We start from the raw sequence: 24,966 nt of genomic DNA on the forward strand, positions 1-24,966 counted from the left end.
AAAATTATTTTTTTTAAATAATACTATAAATGGATAGAGAGACAAATTGTAAGCAACATTTGTTATATAAAGTTATTAATAGTCCTGTCACCACGGGGGTACAACGGCCTCCTTTATTCAGATGGACTTACCCAAGTTTTTTTTATGTATCTTGACCCGTAGAACACGAATTTTTTGGATAACAGTTGATCCTCATGTCGATAAGATTGTTATAAACAAAGAACTTGAGGAATTACATAACAGCGATTTTTCGCAAAACAAAACATTTTTTTACATTTTTTGGATGATTCTAAGCAAAAAATGTTGTTACTAGTTTTTTCGTAGGATGCATAATTTTCGAGATAAACGCCGTTGAACTTTCAAAAAATCGAAAAATTCCAATTTTTGAAGCTGAATAACTTTTGATTAAAAAATAAAATAGCAATTCTGCTTACCGAATTTAAAAGCTCAAGTCAAATTATACCGGTTTTGATCATTTACATTGCTAAAAACTAATTTTTTTATTGTTAAACAAAGTTATAAACAAATAGTGTTTGACGTGCCCAAAGCATGCGTTTTAATGGATGCTACGTAGAAATTGCCTGTTTGTAGTCTCGCCTACTCATTCGATTTTAAATGAGAAATGCATTGAATACATCACTCAAGCACCATGTGTTTATAGCTTTGTTTCACAATAAAAAAATTAATTTTTAGCAATGCAAATAATCAAAATTTGACTTGAACTTTCAAATGCGGTAAGCAGAATTGCTATTTTATTTTTTAATCAAATGTTATTGCAAATTGCACTTTTTCGATTTTTTGAAAGTTTAACCGTGTTTATCTCGAAAAAACTTGTAAGAACATTTTTTGCTTAGAATGGCCCAAAAAATACAAAAAAATGTTTTGTTTTGCGAAAAATCGCTGTTATGTAATTCCTCAACTTCTTTGTTTATAACAATCTTATCGATATCTGGATCAACTGTTAAACAAAAAATTCGTGTTCTACGGGTAAAAATATATAAAAAACTTGACTAAATCCAGCTTAATAAAAGAGGCCGTTGTGCCCCCCTTGGCAACAGAACTGTAATATTATAAATCAATACCTTTTGAGTTATTAAAGATCAAAAAAAATTTTTTCGTAAAAATATGTATGTTTTAAAGCTGTTTTCTCAGCTCTGTAAAGTATAACTCAAAAACTATAAGCTTTTACAAAAATATTATTATTACCAAAATTGAAGATAATAAAAAGCTGAATACACTCCTCACTTAAAGAACTAAACTAATGTTAACTCAAAGTGAGTTATTGGTAAGTGAATGTATATTTTTTTCGACGAGTACTCAAATCTAACGCTTGGTTCACACAATAAGAATTTTGACCGTGCGATGGTTAAACTCTACATAGTGGCTTGAGCCAATCATATGGAATCTTTCTCCCTTTACCGTTTGAAACGTTCGGTGAAGAGAGAAAGATTCCATATGATTGTTCGAGCCACTATGTAAATTTCAACCATCGTACGTTCAAAATTTTTATAGTGTGTTTCGGAGGTTTGTATTCAAGCTTAAATAACTGGAAAACGATGCATTTTATAAAATATACCTGCCAAACACTTGTCAAAGTACTTCGGAGTACCTATCAAATGAGCTACAGTAGAAGTTAATAGCATCACAATTAAGCAAGTTATGATAAAAATAATTCCCTTTAGAACTTTTTAAGAAAAAGTGAAAAATAAAACATACGCCATTTCTACAAAAATTAAAATTTATAGTAATCCTTAGAAGAATTTCTTTATATTAGCATAAGTAATGATTTCAACAATTTTGACCGGTTTAGAATGCATATTTTTGAAAAAAAGATATAATTTAAAAAAATCAGAATTTTTAAAAGTATCTTAATTTTCATTTTCTTTTGATAATAACTCTAAAAATACATAATATACGTAAAAAGTGTTGTAATATGTATAACCAAATTTTAGTTTTTTCTGTATCAAATATGTTACCTTTTTACTATTTCTGTAGGGTAAAAAATAACCGAGATAGAAACGTTTAAAGCTTAAATTTTGCTGCAAGAACCATGTAACCGGGGTTATTTAACCTTTTATTTTTTAAAAAAGTAAGGAGTTTAAAAGATCATATTCAACGTGGTTTAATAGCCATTAAAATTAACTTTCAAATGGTTTTCAGGCAAACTTGATATCCAGGGCCGCTGCCAGAAAAAAAATTAGGGGGGGGGGTCAAAATCTTTAGGTCGCATTTCTATTCTAGAAATGAATGAAAGAACAAGAAAAAATTATATTTTAATAATCATATATAATACAAAAAAAGATTAATCGGTAAATAAAAACTGTAATCTCCTTCTATATTGACCAAATTAATTGAGACGGATTTGCTTTACCTTAAGCTATAATTATCCGTGGGGGGGGGGGGGGGGGGTCGGCGGACCCTCCCTGGCCCCGACGGGCCTGCTGATATCGTAAAAAGTAACGGAGTTATTTAAAAATAATAATAACTTTTTTGGAAAAAATTTTAAAAGATAAATTTTGAAAAATATTTTTGGGCATAAATTTTAATGCTATCAACTTGTTCGGGGGCTCATTTGATAGATATTTGTAAGTACTTTGACAAAAATGTTTAATAAGGTTATGTTATAGAATGCATCATCTTCCCGTTATTTAAGCTTAAATACTTAGAGTTGGGTACTCGCCGAAAAAAATATACATTCAATTACCTATAACTCACTTTTAGTTAACATTAAAAGGTTTTTCCAGTAAAGAGTTTATTTCATTTTTTATTATCTTCAATTTTGGTAATAATAACTTTTTTGTAAGATTTTATAGTTTTTGAGATATTTATGAAAAATCGGTTAAAAACATGCATTTTTCTCACAAAAAATTAAAATCTTTGATCTTTAATAACTCAAAAAGTTTTGATTTATTTTAGTAACTATTTGTAACAAATTTTGCTTAGAATTTGTCCCTCTGGGGATTTTTTCTGGGAATATTTTTAATAAAATAATTTTCACCCCCGAGAAGGGGTGTCATCTACCCCCCGGGATAAAAGCGCAAGTTGACACCATGTCACTTTTGTTCCTTGAGATATCCTCTAACCACTCACCAATTTTCATGCATATCTATGGAGATTCAACGAAATCGGAGGTAATAGCTCATATCCACCTTCAGTGACTGCACTAACTCTTCTTTAAATATTAAGATATATCAATTGGTGATTTTAATTTGGTATTTTATTAATTTGCGGTTACGTGGAAGAGCGCTTCTTAGCTGGTGTTTCTAGGAACATCATCTAAGAGCGAACGTCGCCTTTTGCTTTATTATAATTATTACTGTTTGTCTAGTTTGTATTTTTTTTTGAAAAAAAGCAATAAAGTCATTATTATTATTATCCAGATTTAGCCATACGGCTCACACTCCCTCTAAGGGGAAAATTTACTCATCCCAGATACCTACGGTATCAAAAGGATTGAGCTCTGGTGGGACTCTTTCCGTGTTATCGAGCCCTAGGTGACTTGGTATGCAGGTGTATCTCCCAAAAATTTTCGTACACATCTGGCCGTTGCGAGTAGTACTGCTTTCTGCATGGTCTTATAAAGATGTTCATTAAGACCCAGCTTTTTTATGCTTTCGAGGAGGGTCTTCGGAATGACTCCAGTATTATTATTATAATTATTATCCAGATTTAGCCATACGGCTCACACTCCCTCTGAGGGGAAAATTGACTCATCCCAGATACCTACGGTATCAAAAGGATTGAGCTCTGGTGGGACTCTTTCCGTGTTATCGAGCCCTAGGTGACTTGGAATGCAGGTGTATCTCCCAAAAATTTTCTTACAATTCTGGCCGTCGCAAGTAGTACAGCTTTCTGCATGGTCTTATAAATATGTTCATTGAGACCCAGCTTTTTTATGCTTTCGAGGAGGGTCTTCGGAATGACTCCAGTAGTAGACATAACAATAGGTATCGTCTGCGTACTTTGCATTCTCCATTGTCTCCGTATTTGAATTTCCAGATCTCTATACTTGGCGATCTTTTCAGTAAATTTACTACGTAAATTATTGTTGTTAGGTATCGCCACATCAATTAGTGTTGTTTGTCTTGTTAATTTATTAACTAGTACGAGATCTGGTCTATTATGTGCCACTGTTTGGTCTGTGAGCACACTGCGGTCCCAGTATAGCTTGTAGTTGCCATCCTCAAGCATACTCTCAGGAACGTATTGATAATATGGGAGATGGTCCGTTTGGAGAAGTCCCAGCTTGTTAGCTATCTCTTGATGAAGGATTTTTCCCACTGCGTCATGCCGTTCCTTGTATTCAGTTGCAGCAAATGCCTGGCAGCCCCCTGTAATATGTTGGATGGTTTCTTGGGCTTGACATCCATATCGGCATCTGTCGTTTTGAACCTGAGGGTCTTTGACGATATATTTCAGGTAATTTCTGGTTGGTATAACCTGATCCTGAATGGCCAGTAATGAACCCTCCGTTTCAGGGAACATCTTTCCTGATGTCAACCAATAGTTCGACGCTATATTGTCGACATAGTCTTGGCTAACTTCATTGGGATGTCGCCCGTGCAGAGGTTTACCCATCCAGGTGCGCAGTTTTTCGTCCTTAGTAAGGTGGTTTATGCGCATTTCTGGTTCCCTCAATTTGACCGGTGTTGTGTCATCTACTGCGCAAATTGCGCGGTGTAGAGTAGATGTCTCAGCCTGCATCTGAAAATAAGTTCTTAAATTAGCAATCTGTTTATCTAATTGCTCACCTATATCCATAAGTCCTCTTCCTCCTAAATACCGGGGTAATGTCGTTCGTTCTACTGCACTTTTAGGGTGGTGTTTTTGTGCCTTTGTGAGGTGTGTTCGCACTTTTCGCTGAAGATTTTCTATATCCGTTTTTGTCCACTTAACAATACCAAATGAATAGCTAAGCGCGGAACAAGCGTAGGTGTTCAGTGCCTTAAACAAATTTTTACTGTTAAGCTGTGAACGAAGTAGCTGTTTTACCCTTCTTATAAACTCAGTAGTTATCTCAGTTTTCATTTGCTTATGGTCAATTTTCCGCGCCTGCTTTACTCCAAGATATTTGTACATATCGTTATCGCCCATGGCCTGGATGTTCTGGCCATTTTGCATATCGAATCCACCGGGCTGTACCTTTCCTCTGACTATATTCAAAACACGGCACTTGTCTAGACCGAACTGCATACTAATATCATTAGAGAATGTTTCTACAGTTTTTAGCATCTCTTCTAGGTGTTCTCGAGTGGAAGCCATTACTTTCAAATCATCCATATACAACAGATGATTGAGCTTCGCTACTACAGTATTATTGCTTTTAATGCTAAAACCTGAGTCAGTGGAGTTTAATAGCTGGGAAAGGGGGTTCAAAGCTAAACAGAACCACAGTGGACTCAACGAGTCTCCTTGAAACAGGCCCCGGTTGATTGCGATATTTTCGGTTTCAATATTTTTTTCACCAGGTATTTGGAGGTGAATTTTAGTCTTCCAATCTCTCATTATATGCCTTAAAAAGGTCACTATGTTATCATCGACTTTGTATATTTTCAAAATATCTATTAGCCATTCATGCGGTACTGAATCAAAGGCCTTTTTATAGTCAATAAAAGCAGTAAAAAGGTTCCTTTTTTTAGTGAATGCCTGGTTAGAAATGACTGAATCGATGATAAGCTGTTCTTTGCAGCCCATGGAACCCTTAGCGCATCCTTTCTGTTGAGGCTCTATGATATCGTTTAGAGCACAGTGTTGGTAGATACGCCGGGTTACACAGGATGTGACCAATTTATACAAAGTTGGAAGACAAGTAATTGGGCGGTACTTGGATGGATCTTGGGTGTTATTTTGATCCTTGGGTATTAAATAAGTAGTTCCCTGAGTTAGAAATGATGGTAATTCCTGCGGATTAGAAATAACATGATTAATTAACGTTGATAAGCACTCATGAATACTCCAAAACTTTTTAAGCCAGAAGTTCTGAACTCCGTCTGGTCCAGGAGATTTCCAGTTATGAAGCTCTTTGATGACATTTGAGACTTCTTCAGTCGTGAATGGTTCGTAGTTAGCAGTGACGTAGTGGTGACAGTTGTGCGTCGTATCTTCTATCCAGCCAGCATTGTTGTTAAAAGCAGCTGGCGTGGAAAGTTGATTTCCCCAAAACTCATGAATTTCTTCTTGGCTTGGGTAAGACTTGTCGACACTTTCTACGGTGGAATTGAGTTTTCGGTAAAACGCCTTCTCAGAGTTCTCAAAAAGTGCATTGTCACATTTTCGGTTGTTACTAACTTTATACCTTCTTAATCGTCCTGAATAGACGGAGAGTTTTTGTTTTAATGTATCCAGACACTGTTGGGCTGTGTTATTTTCTGGATCGTATCTCGAGTGTCTTGCAGTGCTCCGCATTATTTCTTCAGCTCTCTTAATGACTTTTCTACTTGTTACACCTCTTATATATTCTGTGACTTGACCAATATCCCTACGCAGTAATTCAATTTTTCCGAGAAGTCTTTTTTCCCATGGTGCAATTCTGTTACCAGTCCTTCCGTTATTAGTACCCCGTCGTGTTCTGATCTTAACGCCCATTACATTGGCAATTGCTGTTGCTGCACAATAGATTAGCATATGCAGATATTCCAATGTGTGGGCTTCTACGACATAATTGGGTAGGACTTCAGTGTTCACAATTTGTAACAGCGCACCTAGTTTCTTACAAGAGTTTATTCGTGGTAGCGGTGGTCTGCTAAGTGGATTTGTTCCATTAAACTCTTGTAAGGCACGAGCCATTTCGTTTTCTAGACTATGGCGCCACTCGTTGTTTTCCTGCTGTGTATTGTCAGGTTGAGTTTCTGGTATGGGAATCTCAGGAATCTGCTCCTCAAGGATTTCATTAGGGATTTGATCTAAAACTAGCTCTTGGTTATTAATCTCCCGTTCGACTTCGCTTTTGATGGCATCGCGTCTAGTCTCTGGGATAAGATTATTTCTTATGATTACCCGGTATTGATCTGATACTCTTTGCTCCGATACTTGAATATCTGGGTACTCCCTGCAAAATTCGGCATACAGCTGTTGTCTGTAGCCGATCGTTTCTTGACCGAGGTTTGTCACCTTATAATAGAAGCGCAAAATGCTTTCATTGATGGACACAGTCCATTTCATGCGCTGCCTCGGTCGTCCCGCTTGAGTGAGCGCCGGCTGATGATCCAGCGCAGCACCTTCGGCGGGTGGAGCTCTTGTTGTTATTTGGCTCGCTTGTGGTTGTGGTTGGGCTGTAGCTGATTGTATGACAGGGGCCCGCCTCCTCAACACCCTGCCACCGACGTCCCGCATGCTGTCACGTCCAGCGCCGGCTCCAGACGTGCCCTGGCGATCCCCAGGCAGCGATCCTAAACACAAATTATTATTCTCCATTCTCATGGGTGTGCATTTTATACCTACTGCCAGGTGTCAGTTTTTGTTCCACGGCAAGTATTCCTGCTACTCTCTGGGTATTGGCGCTACGAATACCCAGAAAGCATCCCCCATTCGCAGGGGGCCGCGCCTGATAGAAGAACTGACAAAAAACTCCCACAGGTAATTATTATCCCAGATTTAGCCATACGGCTCACACTCCCTGTAAGGGGAAAATTGACTCATCCCAGATACCTACGGTATCAAAAGGATTGAGCTCTGGTGGGACTCTTTCCATGTTATCGAGCCCTAGGTGACTTGGTATGCTGGAGTATCTCCCAGAAATTTTCGTACACATCTGGCCGTCGCGAGTAGTACAGCTTTCTGCATGGTCTTATAAAGGTGTTCATTTAGACCCAGCTTTTTTATGTTTTCGAGGAGGTTCTTCGGAATGACTCCAGTAGTAGACATAATAATAGGTATCGTCTGGGTACTTTGCATTCTCCATTGTCTTCGTATTTGAATTTCCAGATCTCTGTACTTGGCGATCTTTTCAGTAAATTTACTACGTAGATTATTGTTGTTAGGTATCGCCACATCAATCAATGTTGTTTGTCTTGTTAATTTATTAACTAGTACGAGATCTGGTCTATTATGTGCCACTGTTTGGTCTGTGAGCACAGTACGGTCCCAGTATAGCTTGTAGTTGCCATCCTCAAGCATACTCTCAGGGACGTATTGATAATATGGGAGATGGTCCGTTTGGAGAAGTCCCAGCTTGATAGCTATCTCTTGATGAAGGATTTTTCCCACTGCGTCATGCCGTTCCTTGTATTCAGTTGCAGCAAATTTATTATTTATTATTTATTTATTATTTATTATTTATTATTTATTATTATTATCCAGATTTAGCCATACGGCTCACACTCCCTCTAAGGGGAAAATTGACTCATCCCAGATACCTACGGTATCAAAAGGATTGAGCTCTGGTGGGACTCTTTCCGTGTTATCGAGCCCTAGGTGACTTGGTATGCAGGTGTATCTCCCAAAAACTTTCGTACACATCTGGCCGTTGCGAGTAGTACAGCTTTCTGCATGGTCTTGTAAAGATGTTCATTTAGACCCAGCCTTTTTATGCTTTCGAGGAGGTTCTTCGGAATGACTCCAGTAGTAGACATAACAATAGGTATCGTTTGGGTACTTTGCATTCTCCATTGCCTTCGTATTTGAATTTCTAGATCTCTGTACTTGGCGATCTTTTCAGTGAATTTACTACGTAGATTATTGTTGTTAGGTATCGCCACATCAATTAGTGTTGTTTGTCTTGTTAATTTATTAACTAGTACGAGATCTGGTCTATTATGTGCCACTGTTTGGTCTGTGAGCACAGTGCGGTCCCAGTATAGCTTGTAGTTGCCATCCTCAAGCATACTCTCAGGGACGTATTGATAATACGGGAGATGGTCCGTTTGGAGAAGTCCCAGCTTGATAGCTATCTCTTGATGAAGGATTTTTCCCACTGCGTCATGCCGTTCCTTGTATTCAGTTGCAGCAAATGCCTGGCAGCCCCCTGTAAGATGTTGGATGGTTTCTTGGGCTTGACATCCATATCGGCATCTGTCGTTTTGAACCTGAGGGTCTTTGATGATATATTTCAGGTAATTTCTGGTTGGTATAACCTGATCCTGAATGGCCAGTAATGAACCCTCCGTTTCAGGGAACATCTTTCCTGATGTCAACCAGTAGTTCGACGCTATATTGTCGACATAATCTTGACTGACCTCATTGGGATGTCGCCCGTGCAAAGGTTTACCCATCCAGGCGCGCACTTTTTCGTCCTTAGTAAGGTGGTTTATGCGCAGTTCTGCTTCCCTCAGTTTGATCGGTGTTGTGTCATCTACTGCGCAGATAGCGCGATGTAGAGTAGATGTCTCAGCCTGCATCTGAAAATAAGTTCTTAAATTAGCAATTTGTTTATCTAATTGCTCACCTATATCCATAAGTCCTCTTCCTCCTAAATACCGGGGTAATGTCGTTCGTTCTACTGCACTTTTAGGGTGGTGTTTTTGTGCCTTTGTGAGGTGTGTTCGTACTTTTCGCTGAAGATTTTCTATATCCGTTTTTGTCCACTTAACAATACCAAATGAATAGCTAAGCGCGGAACAAGCGTAGGTGTTTAGTGCCTTAAACAAATTTTTACTGTTAAGGTGTGAACGAAGCAGCTGTTTTACCCTTCTTATAAACTCAGTAGTTATCTCAGTTTTCATTTGCTTATGGTCAATTTTCCGCGCCTGCTTTACTCCAAGATATTTGTACATATCGTTGTCGCCCATGGCCTCGATGTTCTGGCCATTTTGCATATCGAATCCACCGGGCTGTACCTTTCCTCTGACTATATTCAAAACACGGCACTTGTCTAGACCGAACTGCATACTAATATCATTAGAAAATGTTTCTACAGTTTTTAGCATCTCTTCTAGGTGTTCTCGAGTGGAAGCCATTAATTTCAAATCATCCATATACAACAGATGATTGAGCTTCGCTACCACAGTATTATTGCTTTTAATGCTAAAACCTGAGTCAGTGGAGTTTAATAGCTGGGAAAGGGGGTTCAAAGCTAAACAGAACCACAATGGACTCAACGAGTCTCCTTGAAATAATCCCCGGTTGATTGCGATATTTTCGGTTTCGATATTGTTGTCACCAGGTATTTGGAGGTGAATTTTAGTCTTCATTTTAATCTTTAGTCTTTTAGTCTTTAGTCTTTAGTTATTATTATTATTATCCAGATTTAGCCATACGGCTCACACTCCCTCTAAGGGGAAAATTGACTCATCCCAGATACCTACGGTATCAAAAGGATTGAGCTCTGGTGGGACTCTTTCCGTGTTATCGAGCCCTAGGTGACTTGGAATGCAGGTGTATCTCCCAGAAATTTTCGTACGCATCTGGCCGTCGCGAGTAGTATAGCTTTCTGCATGGTCTTATAAAGATGTTCATTCAGACCCAGCTTTTTTATGCTTTCGAGGAGGGTCTTCGGAATGACTCCAGTAGTAGAAATAATAATCGGTATCGTCTGGGTACTTTGCATTCTCCATTGTCTTCGTATTTGAATTTCTAGATCTCTGTATTTGGCGATCTTTTCAGTAAATTTACTACGTAGATTATTGTTGTTAGGTATCGCCACATCAATTAGTGTTGTTTGTCTTGTTAATTTATTAACTAGTACGAGATCTGGTCTATTATGTGCCACTGTTTGGTCTGTGAGCACAGTGCGGTCCCAGTATAGCTTGTAGTTGCCATCCTCAAGCATACTCTCAGGGACGTATTGATAATACGGGAGATGGTCTGTTTGGAGAAGTCCCAGCTTGATAGCTATCTCTTGATGAAGGATTTTTCCCACTGCATCATGCCGTTCCTTGTATTCAGTTGCAGCAAATGCCTGGCAGCCCCCTGTAAGATGTTGGATGGTTTCTTGGGCTTGACATCCATATCGGCATCTGTCGTTTTGAACCTGAGGGTCTTTGATGATATATTTCAGGTAATTTCTGGTTGGTATAACCTGATCCTGAATGGCCAGTAATGACCCCTCCGTTTCAGGGAACATCTTTCCTGATGTCAACCAGTAGTTCGACGCTATATTGTCGACATAATCTTGGCTGACCTCATTGGGATGTCGCCCGTGCAGAGGTTTACCCATCCAGGCGCGCACTTTTTCGTCTTTAGTAAGGTGATTTATGCGCATTTCTGGTTCCCTCAGTTTGACCGGTGTTGTGTCATCTACTGCGCAGATAGCGCGATGTAGAGTAGATGTCTCAGCCTGCATCTGAAAATAAGTTCTTAAATTAGCAATTTGTTTATCTAATTGCTCACCTATATCCATAAGTCCTCTTCCTCCTAGATTCCGTGGTAATGTTGTTCTTTCTACTGCACTTTTAGGATGGTGTTTTTGTGCTTTTGTGAGGTGTGTTCGTACTTTTCGCTGTAGAGCTTCTATATCTGTTTTTGTCCACTTAACAATACCAAATGAGTAGCTAAGCGCAGAACATGCGTAGGTGTTTAGTGCCTTAAACAAATTTCTACTGTTAAGGTGTGAGCGAAGCAGCTGTTTTACCCTTCGTATAAACTCAGTAGTTATCTCTGTTTTCATTTGTTTATGGTCAATTTTCCGCGCTTGCTTTACTCCAAGATATTTATACATATCGTTTTCACCCATGGCCTCGATGTTCTGGCCATTTTGCATATCGAATCCTCCGGGTTGTACTTTTCCTCTGACTATATTTAAAATACGGCACTTGTCTAGTCCGAAGTGCATACTAATATCATTAGAAAAAGTTTCTACAGTTTTTAGCATCTCGTGGAGTTGGTTTCGAGTGGAAGCCATTAATTTCAAATCATCCATGTACAATAAATGATTAAGCTTCGCCACCACATTGTTGTTATTTTTAATGCTAAAACCTGCATCTGTGGAGTTCAATAGCTGAGATAGTGGGTTCATAGCTAGACAGAACCACAGAGGACTCAACGAATCTCCTTGAAACAGGCCCCGGCTGATTGCGATATTTTCAGTTTCGATGTTATTTTCACCAGGTATTTGAAGGTGAATTCTAGTTTTCCACTCCGTAATTATATGTTGTAAAAAGGTCACTATATTATCATCGACTTTATATATTCTTAATATATCTATAAGCCATTCATGCGGTACTGAATCAAAGGCCTTCTTGTAATCAATAAAAGCAGTAAATAGGTTCCTCTTTTTGGAATATGCTTGATTAGAAATGACTGAGTCGATGATAAGTTGTTCTTTGCAACCCATGGAACCCTTAGCGCATCCTTTCTGTTGAGGCTCTATGATATTGTTCAAAGCACAGTGTTGGTAGATACGCCGGGCTACACAGGATGTGACCAATTTATACAAAGTTGGAAGACAAGTAATTGGGCGGTATTTTGCTGGATCTTGGGTGTTATTTTGATCCTTCGGTATTAAATAAGTGGTTCCCTGAGTTAGGAATGATGGTATATCCTGCGGATTAGAAATAACATAATTAATTAGTGTCGATAAGCATTCATGAGCACTCCAAAACTTCTTGAGCCAAAAGTTTTGAACTCCGTCTGGTCCAGGAGATTTCCAGTTATGAAGCTCTTTGATGATATTTGAGACTTCTTCAGTGGTGAAGGGTTCGTAGAGAGTAGTGGTGTAGTGTTGGCAGTTCTGTGCCGTATCTTCTATCCATCCAGCATTGTTGTTAAGAGCTGCTGGTGTGGAAAGTTGATTTCCCCAGAACTCATGAATTTCTTCTTGGCTTGGATAAGACTTATCGAGATTTTCTACGGTGGAATTGAGTTTTCGATAGAACGCCTTCTCAGCAGTCTCAAAAAGGGCATTGTCGGATTTTCGGTTGTTACTCACTTTGTACCTTCTTAGTCGTCCTGAATAAACTGAGAGTCTTTGTTTTAATGTATCCAGGCACTGTTGGGCTGTGTTGTTTTCTGGATCGTATCTTGAGTGTCTTGCAGTATTCCGTATTATTTCTTCAGCTCTCCTGATGACTCTTGTACTTCTTACACCTCGTATATATTCTGTGACTTGACCAATATCCCTACGCAGTAATTCAATCTTTCCGAGCAGTCTTTTTTCCCAGGGTGCAATTCTGCTACCAGTCCTTCCGTTATTAGTACCCTGTCGTGTTCTGATCTTAATGCCCATTACATTAGCAATTGCTGTTGCTGCACAGTAGATTAGCATGTGCAGATACTCTAATGTGTGGGCTTCTACGACATAATTGGGTAGGATTTCAGTGTTCACAATTTGTAACAGCACACCTAGTCTCTTACAAGAGTTTATTCGTGGTAGCGGTGGTCTGCTAAGTGGGTTTGTTCCATTAAACTCTTGTACAGCACGTGCCATTTCGCTTACTAGGTTATCATGTAGCTCGTTATTTTCCTGCTCTGTATTGTCAGGTTGAGTTTCTTGTATGGCAAGCTCAGGAATCTGCTCATGCACTTCATTTGGGACTTGATCTTCCATTACAACATCGTTATGAATCTCCCGTTCGACTTCGCTTCTGATGATATTGCGTCTAGTCTCTGGGATAAGGTTGTTTCTTATAATTACCCGGTATTGGTCTGATACTCGTTGCTCCGATACTTGAATATCTGGGTACGTCCTGCAAAATTCGGCATACAGCTGTTGTCGGTAGCCGATTGTTTCTTGACCGAGGTTTGTCACCTTGTAGTAGAAGCGCAAAATGTTCTCATTGATGGACACAGTCCATTTCATGCGCTGCCTCGGTCGTCCCGCTTGAGTGAGCGCCGGCTGATGATCCAGCGCAGCACCTTCGGCGGGTGGAGCTCTTGTTGTTGTTTGGCTCGCTTGTGGTTGTGGTTGTGGTTGGGCTGTAGCTGATTGTATGACAGGGGCCCGCCTCCTCAACACCCTGCCACCGACGTCCCGCATGCTGTCACGTCCAGCGCCGGCTCCAGACGTGCCCTGGCGATCCCCAGGCAGCGATCCTAAACATAAACGATAATTCTCCATCATTATTATTATTATTATTATTATTATTATTAAAATGAACCTTTAAATGAATGCATTCATGTATGAATGATGTATCTTGATCGTCTTTATTTTATATCAGATTTTCAGCTTCGTTAATAATGTCTTCGTTGATAAATAAGTCGATATAAGATTCCAGACGTCTATTCAGGTCTCTTATCAGAGTGTCAATTATAATATAGAATAGAATGTGTGGATTTTCATCACAGCACTAGCTGAAAAGTTTATTTCATCATCGGCCCCCTCGTCAAATTGAATTTTTCTTTTTCTCTTTCTTATTTCTTTATATGTTATATTTGGGCACATTTTTTTAGCTTCCTTGCGGTAAAGTAATTTGAAAGAGCTTCATACTCTTTAATGACAGAACCCAGATCCATAATTTTTATATACAAATATTTTTTGTACAGTATTTTTGCCGCCCTCACATAATGTGCCGCCCTAGGCAACTGCCTATATTGCCTAATGGATAAAGCAGCCCTGACTATGAAATAGTTTAGTGTAAGTGGTTACAGTTACAAATATATGTAGTAGATAAAGTTCTAAAAGATATTTAGAGTTAATTTAAAATACCCTGACGATATCAAAAAATTTATCGCAAATAATAAAGTTATTTTTATCGAAACTATTTTTATAAAAGATCGATGAAAAACCCACAAGACGTAGACCCTATTATTCCAATTCCAATCTCTTTACATCGTTAAAAGATTTGAAACGAATCAATAAAAATAATGTGACAATATTTACCATTTACGTCATTTTCAAGGTATTTTCCCATGCAAAAGACTGACCCCAAGCCATTATCGTAAACAAAAGTACCGTGGAGGTAGATCTAAATTGGACTAAATGGTAAAGTTAAAAGAATCTCTTGGATTTGATATGATGCAACGTAAATGCTCGCGCTCATGCCGATAAACCAATTCAATTCAAATTTGTTTAGTTGCGGACAGTCGCTTCAACCGCTGAGTAAACACGGTCGAACTCTGCGTTCGAAAAATAACATCAATAAGATTGATAGTTTCTGTAACGAAGTCCAGTGACATTGTCCAGTGAAGAATCATTTGAGGAAATCAAAAACTGTTTTATTCTTAATTATAAGTGGAAATAACAATACTTCCGTGCGTTTGTCAAATGTTATAGTGTGCGAAAGATGACAACTTCAACAAGTAAGTCAAAAAAATATTTACTATGTAAATAATGGATTATAGCATAAATGTATCATTAAAACGTTTTATTAGGGTTTTATCTCAAAATACATAGATTATTTCTAAAACAAAGTTTATATGTTTACAGTTTTATTTGGTATACACAGATTTGATAAAAATAGTGTTTCTCAAAATTTAATTATTTTTCTAATTTTAGAATTAAATTTAATTAATCATGACATATTTGGTCTCAAAACTTTATTATTTGTTATTTTAAATAATATGAAAATCCACGAGGAAAATAAAATTCCTGTAGCTGGCTGTATACCGTAAATCAAAAAACATACAAGATCCTTTGTAAAAGGTATATTTAAAAGAGCCCAATAAGGGTTACATCACAAAACAAAACGTTTTCGGAATAACAGGTAATCCATCATCAGTGTTAAGCCCTAAAATAGGTTATACTTACTATTTTAGGACTTAACACTGATGTTAGGGCTTAACACTGAGTGTTAAGCCCTAAAATGGGTTATACTTACTATTTTAGGGCTTAACACTGATGATGATTACCTATTAATCCGAAAACGTTTTGTTTTGTGATGTAACCCTTATTGAAGTCTTTTAAATATACCTTTTATAAATCATATGCTTTCTCACGCATCATAAGTTTCTCTACTTTGCCTTCAATTTGTCTTACTCTGTTTCAAATACTTTTGTTTTTTTCGTACCTTGTAGTTATCAATCCAACTAACTTACTGGGTTTATTTTTATATTTTTTTCATATGTACATATCTACTTCCAATTGAATTTTGAGTTTTATTATACATATTCCTTCTCTTCTTCTTCTTCTTCATCGGCTTATTCCCATTATGAGTTCCTCCGTTTTTATCTTCCAGAGCACTATATTCTCTCAGTCGCCATTTCTGAGGTCTCTATTTATCATAGAATTTCCTATTTAAGTCAGTGACGGTTTAAGGCATCATGGGGCCCTAGGCGGCCATAAGAAGTAGGCCCCTTTATAGCGACCATTTACTTAAAACAAATTTACTGATATTTATGTTGTTTTGGAAAGTAGTTACTCCAAAATTAAATTACGACAATGTAAAAAAGATCATTTATCTTTTTTTTTACATTTCGCAACAACTTCTCATTAATAGTCATCATTTGGCATAGCTAATATGCCAAAGAAAAAAGGGATATTGTGTCGATATGTGATTTTACCCTAGGTATGAGTGCCACTCCTTCGGGGGTAAAAAAACATACATTCAAAATAAGTGCGAAAATGGATAAACTGATTAATTCTAAGTAACTTTTGTTCCATCGAGTTTTTTCACTAAATCAATACTTTTTGAGTTATTTGCGAGTGAACATGTTAATTTTTCAACAAAAAAAAACACGTTTTTAGACGGCTTGTCGCAAATAACTCCAAAATTAAGTATTTTATCGAAATAATTTTCTTAGAAAAAATATAGCGTATTCAAAATTTAAAAAAATGGTGTATGTATGAAGTATGTAGACCCAGTATAAGCAGAACTGGAGCTAATGGAAAGTAGATTCTTATTCGACAAATTCCAAATCAAATATTTCAACGTAAATAACCAAAAAATGAAGCACTTTTCGTTGAAAAATCGTCACAACTTTTTTAAAGTGTTAAAAAAGTTTCATTTTTGTTTTTTTTAAACAAGTTTCAAGTATCAAAATTAAGCAAGTAAAGCTTAAAATAATGTTGATTCCTTTTTTTGGCAAAAAAATCTTGAAAATTTATGAAAATCTTGAAAAAAAGTACTTACTTACATATATTATTTATACGATCTGTAAGTTTCACCGGTCCACAGTGCTTGTATTTCAAAACATTGGGATTTGAAGTAAAACAAATTTTTTGAAATTTTGAAAAAAAATGTCTTTTTTTTTCAAAATACCTTAAAAATTATTAGTGTACCAAAAATCTTAAAGAGTAAAATAATGTAGGTTTTGCTTTTCTGAATATTTCAGATTTTTGCTTTTTTGGAAGATAAAAATTGGTTAAGATATGACTTCAAAATTTGCATACCCTGGGTAGAGAATTTTTCATTTATTAAAAATTAATAAATCAAAATAGTTTCTATCCTTGTGGGATCGGTACTCACCGGAGGGACCGCAGACGTTCGGATACAATTAGCGTCTCTTTGCAAAAACAATGACGACTTTGCTAAGTAACAAGACATTTACTCAACACACACTACTCATTACACTAGGTACCTGATTGGAAAGATCCACTGTACCATGCCAATGGCCATTAGTTGTTGTCGAGGCATTAAGCCAAATAAAAAAAAATTGCATACACTCGTGATTAGTAACTTGTTCAAGCCCTTTCTACTACAGCCCTTTTATAAATAAGCACTTTATACCGATAAAACTCACAGAGCATATAAACAATACATAAGTTAAGTAGCTTGTGAAGCGGTAAGGATTAATTTCATTTGGGATGCTAATTAGGGAGTTATTTTCACCAGTTTTTTTTTACCCAAAAAATGGGATCAACTTTATTCTGAGCGTATCTTGCTTACTTTTTATGCTAGAAATTTTTTTAAGAAACAAGAATAATGCTGTTTTAAACATTTAAACAAGTTATGATGAGTTTTCCATGAAAAGTGCTTCATTGTCTGATTATTTCACGTTGAAATATTCGATTTGGAATTTGACGAATAAGAACCTACTTTTCATTAGCTACAACTCTGCTTCTACTGTGTCTACAAGTCTACAGACTGCACATATACCATTTTTTCAATTTTTTAAAAGCTATATTTTTGCTAAGAATATTTGTTCGATAAAATACTTACTTTTTGAGTTATTTGCGAGAAACCGTCTAAAAACGTGTTATTTTTTGTTGAAAAATGAAGATATTCCCTTGCAAATAACTCAAAATGTATTGACTTGATAAAAAAACTCTATTGAACAAAAGTTGCTTAGAATTAGTTAGTTTATCTACTTCCGGACGTTTTTAGACGGTATATTTTTTCACCCCCGAGAAGGGGTGGACTCAACCGTAGAGCAAAAACACACATTGGCACGATATCACTTTTTACTTTGACATGTTAGCTATGCTTATACCAAATTTCATGTCAATCCAAGCTCTTGTTTCAAATGCAAAGGTTCTTTAAAATCCGGAGGTTTTGCAATATTTTACCGTGAGTGAATGGACTATAAGGCCCATCGGTGGGTAGAAATTGAAAAAAAAAACGTACCATACCAAAATAATTACCAGCTTCTAAGCAAAATTTGCTTGCAAAATTGATTACCAAATTGAGGGAATGATTAGAACATGGAATATAAAAATGGCTTTGAAGAAAACTGCTTAATTTGTCTTGAAGTCGGTTTAATTTTCCTGATATTTGACAGAAGATAAAGCAAAAAACTGAGTTTTATTGGAAATCATAAATTAACCATTCTCGTTTTTTTTTGTCTCAGTTAGCCCTATTTGATTTTTTTAACATTTTAATTTTTTTTTAAATTACTGCTTAAATAATTCAATATTAATTACCTAATGCATTTGTGTTTTGTGTGGGATGCGGGCTCCATCAAGTGCCCGGGCCCTAGGCGGCCGCCTATTCCGCCTAATGGTTAATCCGGCACTGATTTAAGTTTTCCATCTCGTACGAGGTCTTCCTCTCCATCTTCTTCCCGGAGAGTCCCAGTACAGTATTCTTTTCGGCCACCTGTGCTCCGACATTCTTTGTACATGCCCGTACTATTGGAGGGCTTTGTTTCCAACTTTTTTGTAATTGAGCATTCTACTTCCATTCTGTTCCATATATTTTTTTATTTCTTAAAATCAACAATATGTGTAATTTGGCAAATGTGTTCAGTTCCCGCACTCATCACAAAGGAAGGAAAAAAAGAGAAAATAATAAGAACATGGAAAATTATACACATTCCACATCCCCAAATCATTATAATTCTATCACTTGAAAGTTCTTAGCTCTATCTTATATATAAAAATCAATTGCTGTGCGTTAGTCTCGCTAAAACTCGAGAATGGCTGGACCGATTTGGCTAATTTAGATGTTGAATTATTTGTGGAACTTCAGGGAAGGTTTATACGGTTTTATATTGTCATTTTAGTAGCTACCAAAATTTTTACAGCTATATGTATAAAATGCTCTTTTACAGTGTTTGTTGCCATACTCCTCCGAAATGACTTTACAGATTTTTATGAAATTTGGCAGGTATATTCGACCGGACTGGGAGTAGGTTTATATCTATATTTTATACCTCTACATCATAAGGGGGTTGCGTATGACGTCATAACTCTCACAATAATGACGTGAAAAATACGAAATTAAGTGGGTGTACTACAGAACCGTACTAAATTTTTTTCTCTAGCTCAATCGGTGTCCAAAATACAATATCTTAAGCCGTAGAAATATTCTGAGGACAGAAGAAGAACGGGCAACAAATTTCATCGAAAAAAAGTGCAACTGTTTAACTTTTGGACTTAAATTGGGCAAAATATGAATTTTTTTATTTTTCGAAACTTTCAAAAAATATCTCTACCGAACTTTTCTGACAAACGGCAAGCAGGAGAAAAGTTCTGAGCACACGAAAAGAACAAGCAGCAAATTATAAAATTTTATTTAATTTTAATTAATTTTGTTTCATTTTATTTAATTTAAGTATTTTATTTATTTTCGTTTATTTTATTTTATTTCATTTTATTAAATTTTAATTATTTTTATTAGATTCTATTTATATTTTTAATTTTATTATTTTTTTAAATTTATTTATTATTTTTATTTGAGTTTATTCAGTTTTATTTATTTTTATTAACTTTAATTCAATTTTATGAAATTTTGTTTCATTTTATTTAATGATATTTAATTTTAATTTTATTTTATTTTGATTAATCAACAGCTATATAGTTGGACAACCCCGAACACAATTATAAATACAGGGTTGTTTTGAATGTAAATAAAATAAAGCTGTTATATTCATTATAAGATAAACAAATTTAAGATTGCAACTGTTGCACTGCAAACTTTATTTTGTTACTTCTAACTAAACTTTATTACTTCAAACATCATGTGAATTCATTAAAAATAATAATAAAAACTCATTCACATCGAGCATTTTTTGTTTATTAATTACGAATTCCTTTTGTTTATTTTAAGTTTATTGTTTACAAAAGTTTGTTTTTGTCTATTGAGGCAGTACGAAGTCTGCCGGGTCAGCTAGTATACAATAAATTTATTATACTACTTCACTATATAGTAGGTACATTCTTTCACGGTTTTTGCTCTAAATTTTAAAGAACCGCTTGGATTGACATGAAATTTGGCATACGTATAGCTTACATGTCAAAGAAAAAAAGTGATATTGTGCCGATGTGTGCTTTTGCACTTCACCCCCTCTTGGGGGTGAAAAAATATATGTCCAAAATATGTCCGGAAATAAGTGAACTGACTAATTTTAAGTAACTTTTGTTCTATAGAGCTTTTTCGCCAAGTCAACATTTTTAGACGGTTTTTCGCAAATAACTCAAAAAGTAAGTATTTTGTCGAAAAAACGTTTTTAGCAAAAATATAGCCTATAAAAAAGTAAAAAAAATGGTGTACGCGTTAGGTCTCTAGATCTCGTAGAACCAGAGTTATAGCCAATGACATATAGATTCATATTCACCAAATTTCAAATAGAATTTTTCGACGTGAAATATCCAAAAAATTAAGCACTTTTTGGGAAAAATCCATTATAACTTTTTTAAAGTGTTTAAAAAAGGCTTTATTTATGTTTTTACAAAAAGTTTCTAACATTAAATTTAAGCAAGTTACGCTCAAAATAAAGTTGGCCCTTTTGTTTTGGCAAAAAAATCGGGAAGACCACCCCCTAATTAGAAACTTAAATGAAATTAATCGTTAACGCTCCACAAAATTATTTTACTTATGTTGTGTTTATATGATCTGTAAGTTTCATCGATTCAAAGTGCTTATTTTTGAAAAAATTTGGTTTCAAAGTAAAATTTTTAAAAATTTTAATTTTGAAAATATGCTTTTTTTCAAAATAACTTAAAAATTGTTAGAAATACAAAATCTCGAAAAACAAAAAAAGTCAGCATTGCTTTTCTGAATCTCATGTATTTTTTTGTTTTTCTGTTACACAAAAATTAATTAAGATTTGGTGTTTCTAAATTTGCATACATTCGTGATCAGTGACTCGTTCAACCCCTTTTAACTACAGCCCTTTCAATAATAGGAACTTTGAACCGATGAAACTTACAGATCATATTATATAAACAATACATACAAGAGTCAAGAAACTTGTGAAGTCGTAACGATTAAGTTCATTTAAGATACTAATTAGGGGGTGATTTTCTCGATTTTTGTACCAAAACAAAAAGGGACTAACTTTATTTTAAGCGTAACTTGTTTACTTTTGATGCTAGAAATTTTTTTTATAAAACAAAAATAAATCTTTTTTAAACACTTTAAATAAGTTATAATGAGTTTCCCCCGAAATTGTGCTTCATTTTTGGTTATTTCACGTTAAAGTATTCTGCTTCTCTGCTAACTCTGCTTCTACTAGGTATAGAGACGTGATACATACAGCATTTTTTAAATTTTTTTACAGGCTTTATTTTTGCTAAAAATGTTTTTTCGACAAAATACTTACTATTTGAGTTATTTGCGAAAAACCGTCAAAAGCGTGGTTATTTTGTTGGAAAAATGAATATATTCACTGCCAAATAACTCGAAAAGTATTGACTTAGTGAAAAAAACTCTATAGAACAAAAGTTACTTAAAATTAGCCAGTTTATCCATTTCCTGACTTACTTTGAACGAATATTCTTTCACCCCAAGAGGAGGTGAAAACCACCCCCAGGACAAAAGCACATAGGGGCACAATATCACTTTTTTTCTTTGACTTATTAGCTATGTGTACGCCAAATTTCATGTCAATCCAAGCGGTTCTTTAAAATTTAGAGGTTTTGCAATATTTTACCGTTAAAGAACGGACTATATAGTGAAACTCCCGCTATAATATTTTACTAGTTATTTATGAAACAGTTCGTGAAGTATGCATTTGCGAACGCACGCGATTTTTAGAGCACGAGCGACAACGGAGCGAGTGCTATACATTGCGTAAGTTCGCAAAAAGTACTTCACGCACAGTTTCATACAATATTTTATCTACGATAAACAAATAAAAAACTGCAACTCTTCATCACTGGAATTCATTTCTATTCTACAATTTTTAGAACTTGGACATTTAAAAATCCTAACTACTTTCAAACCACAAAACTGTCAAAAATTTTGTTGTAAGTCATTTGAAAAAACCTCGGAGTGCTACCATTTAATTAGGTGCGTTTTTGAGAAAGGGGCGAATTAGTTCCTAGGCTCAGGGTGAATTAGGGTGAGTTCTATGCACTTTTGGTACAAACACGTCTACAGGATAATTTTTCCAGGTTAAATTTACTATCGAAATATCACATTTTAGAGTCAAAAATATTTTTTTTACAAAACTATATTCAAAAGAAAAGCAAGAAAAAAACACCAAAGAAAGGAATTTTGTTTTTTGCCCCATAACTTTTTTCCTCAGGGATATAGGTATAGGTATTGCTTCAGCGAACTATAACTTCAGTCCTTTCTCTTTAAAATGACGTTTAGTAGAAGTTAGTGGGATTTATATTTTCCGAAATAAGATTATTCAAAGTTCGTCGCTCACAGCATTATTTCGCAAACATTGTTCTGTAATTTTTTTCTACGGTATATAGAATCTTTCTCCCTTCACCGAACGTTTCAAGTGGTAATAAAGGGAGAAAGATTCCATAATATCATTGCTCGAGCGACTATGTACATACATTTTAACTATCGCACGGTCAAAATTCCTTAGTGTGTGTTTCGAGCGTTATGCTCGGTACAAATACTAGCAATATCCTTAATAGTGCAGCCGATATGTGAAACAATTGTGCATTTAATGATAGAAGTATATAATTTGGACCACATATACTACACATATAAAGGTTCAAATTTAGATATGAAGCCATCTCAGATTTTGCCTTTTACAAAAATGGCGGGCATTCAAAATGGCGACAATAGATATGTGACTAATAGCACGATAACTTTTGAACGAGACGTCAGATTTCAACCAAATTTGGTATGTATGTTCTTTTTGATGTATGAGATTGAGGTCTTGAACTGGAAGAATCGGTTTACCAGAAGTTGTGTTCTTCCTGGTTTTTGTGTAAAAATATGTTGTTTTTTTTTTCAATTTTCATCTTTCAGGAAATATTTTGAACTCTTTAGTTAATTACCATTTAATAAATTTATAACATAGTAGTAATCTTATACATTAAAAAAAGAACCTATATACCAAATTTGGTTGAAATCGGACTTTTCGTTCAAAAGTTATCGTGCTATTAGTCAGATATGGATAGTCGCTATTTTGAATGCCCGGCTTTTTTGTAAAAGGCAAAATCTGAGATGGCCTCATATCTAAATTTGAACCTTTGTATGTGTAGTATATGTGGTCCAAATTATATGCTTCTACCATTAAATGCACAATAATTCCTATAATATTTGCAGGAATCTGCTGCACATTGGTACATGTGAAGATAAGTTATGCGTTTATTACATGGTAATTAACATAACTAAAAAGTTCAAAATATTTCCTAAAAAATATTTTTACGCCCTTTTCAATGCCGGTATTACCTTTTTGAAAAATTAATATATACAGAGTGAAAGAATTGAAAAAAAAACAACATATTTTTACATTAAAAATCAGGAAAAAAACAACTTTTGGTAAACAGATTCTTCCGATTCAGGAGCTTGATCTTATACATAAAAAAAACCCATATACCAAATTTGGTTGAAGTCGGACTTTTCGTTTAAAAGTTATCGTTCTATTAATCACATATGTATCGTCGCCATTTTGAATGCCCGCAATTTTTGTAAAAGGCAAAATCTGAGATGGCCTCATATCTAAATTTGAACCTTTTTATGTGTAGTATATGTGGTCCAAATTATATGCTTCTACCATTAAATGCACAATAATTTATATAATATTTGCAGGAATCTGCTGCACATTGGTACATGTGAAGATAAGTTATGCGTTTATTACATGGTAATTAACATAACTAAAAATTCAAAATATTTCCTAAAAAATATTTTTACGCCCTTTTCAATGCCGGTATTACCTTTTTGAAAAATTAATATATACAGAGTGAAAGAATTGAAAAAAAAAACAACATATTTTTACATTAAAAATAAGGAAAAACACAACTTTTGGTAAACAGATTCTTCCGGTTCAGGAGCTTGATCTTATACATCAAAAAAAGAACACATATACCAAATTTGGTTGAAGTCAGACTTTTCGTTTAAAAGTTATGGAGCTATTAGTCACATATGTATCGTCGCCATTTTGAATGCCCGCCATTTTTGTAAAAGGTAAAATCTGAGATGGCCCCATATCTAATTTTGAACCTTTATATGTGTAGTATATGTGGTCTAAATGATATGCTTCTATCATTAAATGCACAATTCTTATAATATTTGTACGAATCTGCCGCACTATAACTTTTGACGAAAAATGAACTACGTTAACATGTTTACTATTGTATGTTCAAGGCCTGATTTTTTTATTATGTAAACTCTCAAAATTATCATAAAGTGAATGCCTTTTTTCTAGATACTTATGTACATTTTTAAACAATACCCAATGATGAATTTATAACTTCCTTTTGGGAATTTTCTTATTTTTTATTTTCATTTTTCATATCAATTATTAAAATTATTATAATGACCAAGTTATGTTTAAAATTGTCTCACAAAAACTTGTGGTTTCTTATAATGTAACATTTTTAAAATTAAGGGTATAGGCGCAAAATGTCGCATGTCAAAACGTTCA

At 35.2% G+C, this 24,966-nt stretch overlaps 1 protein-coding gene across 2 annotated transcripts in view; it reads left to right on the top strand.

Annotated features, from left to right (window-relative positions):
* LOC126887131 (organic cation transporter protein-like) overlaps positions 1-24,966 on the top strand; it is a 179,370-nt gene that overhangs the window by 60,384 nt on the left and 94,020 nt on the right. The window contains exon 1 of one of the 2 annotated variants that reach the window (XM_050654488.1): positions 14,864-15,111. The exons of the other annotated variant lie outside the window; for it this stretch is intronic. Within the exon in view, the coding sequence (XP_050510445.1) occupies positions 15,096-15,111 (16 nt within the window). The 5' untranslated portion in view covers positions 14,864-15,095. Of the gene's footprint in view, positions 1-14,863; positions 15,112-24,966 lie in introns of those variants that run through there. 2 annotated transcript variants of the gene reach the window in all.

The sequence above is a fragment of the Diabrotica virgifera genome, chromosome 6, assembly GCF_917563875.1.
Source record: "Diabrotica virgifera virgifera chromosome 6, PGI_DIABVI_V3a".
Lineage (NCBI taxonomy): Eukaryota > Metazoa > Arthropoda > Insecta > Coleoptera > Chrysomelidae > Diabrotica > Diabrotica virgifera.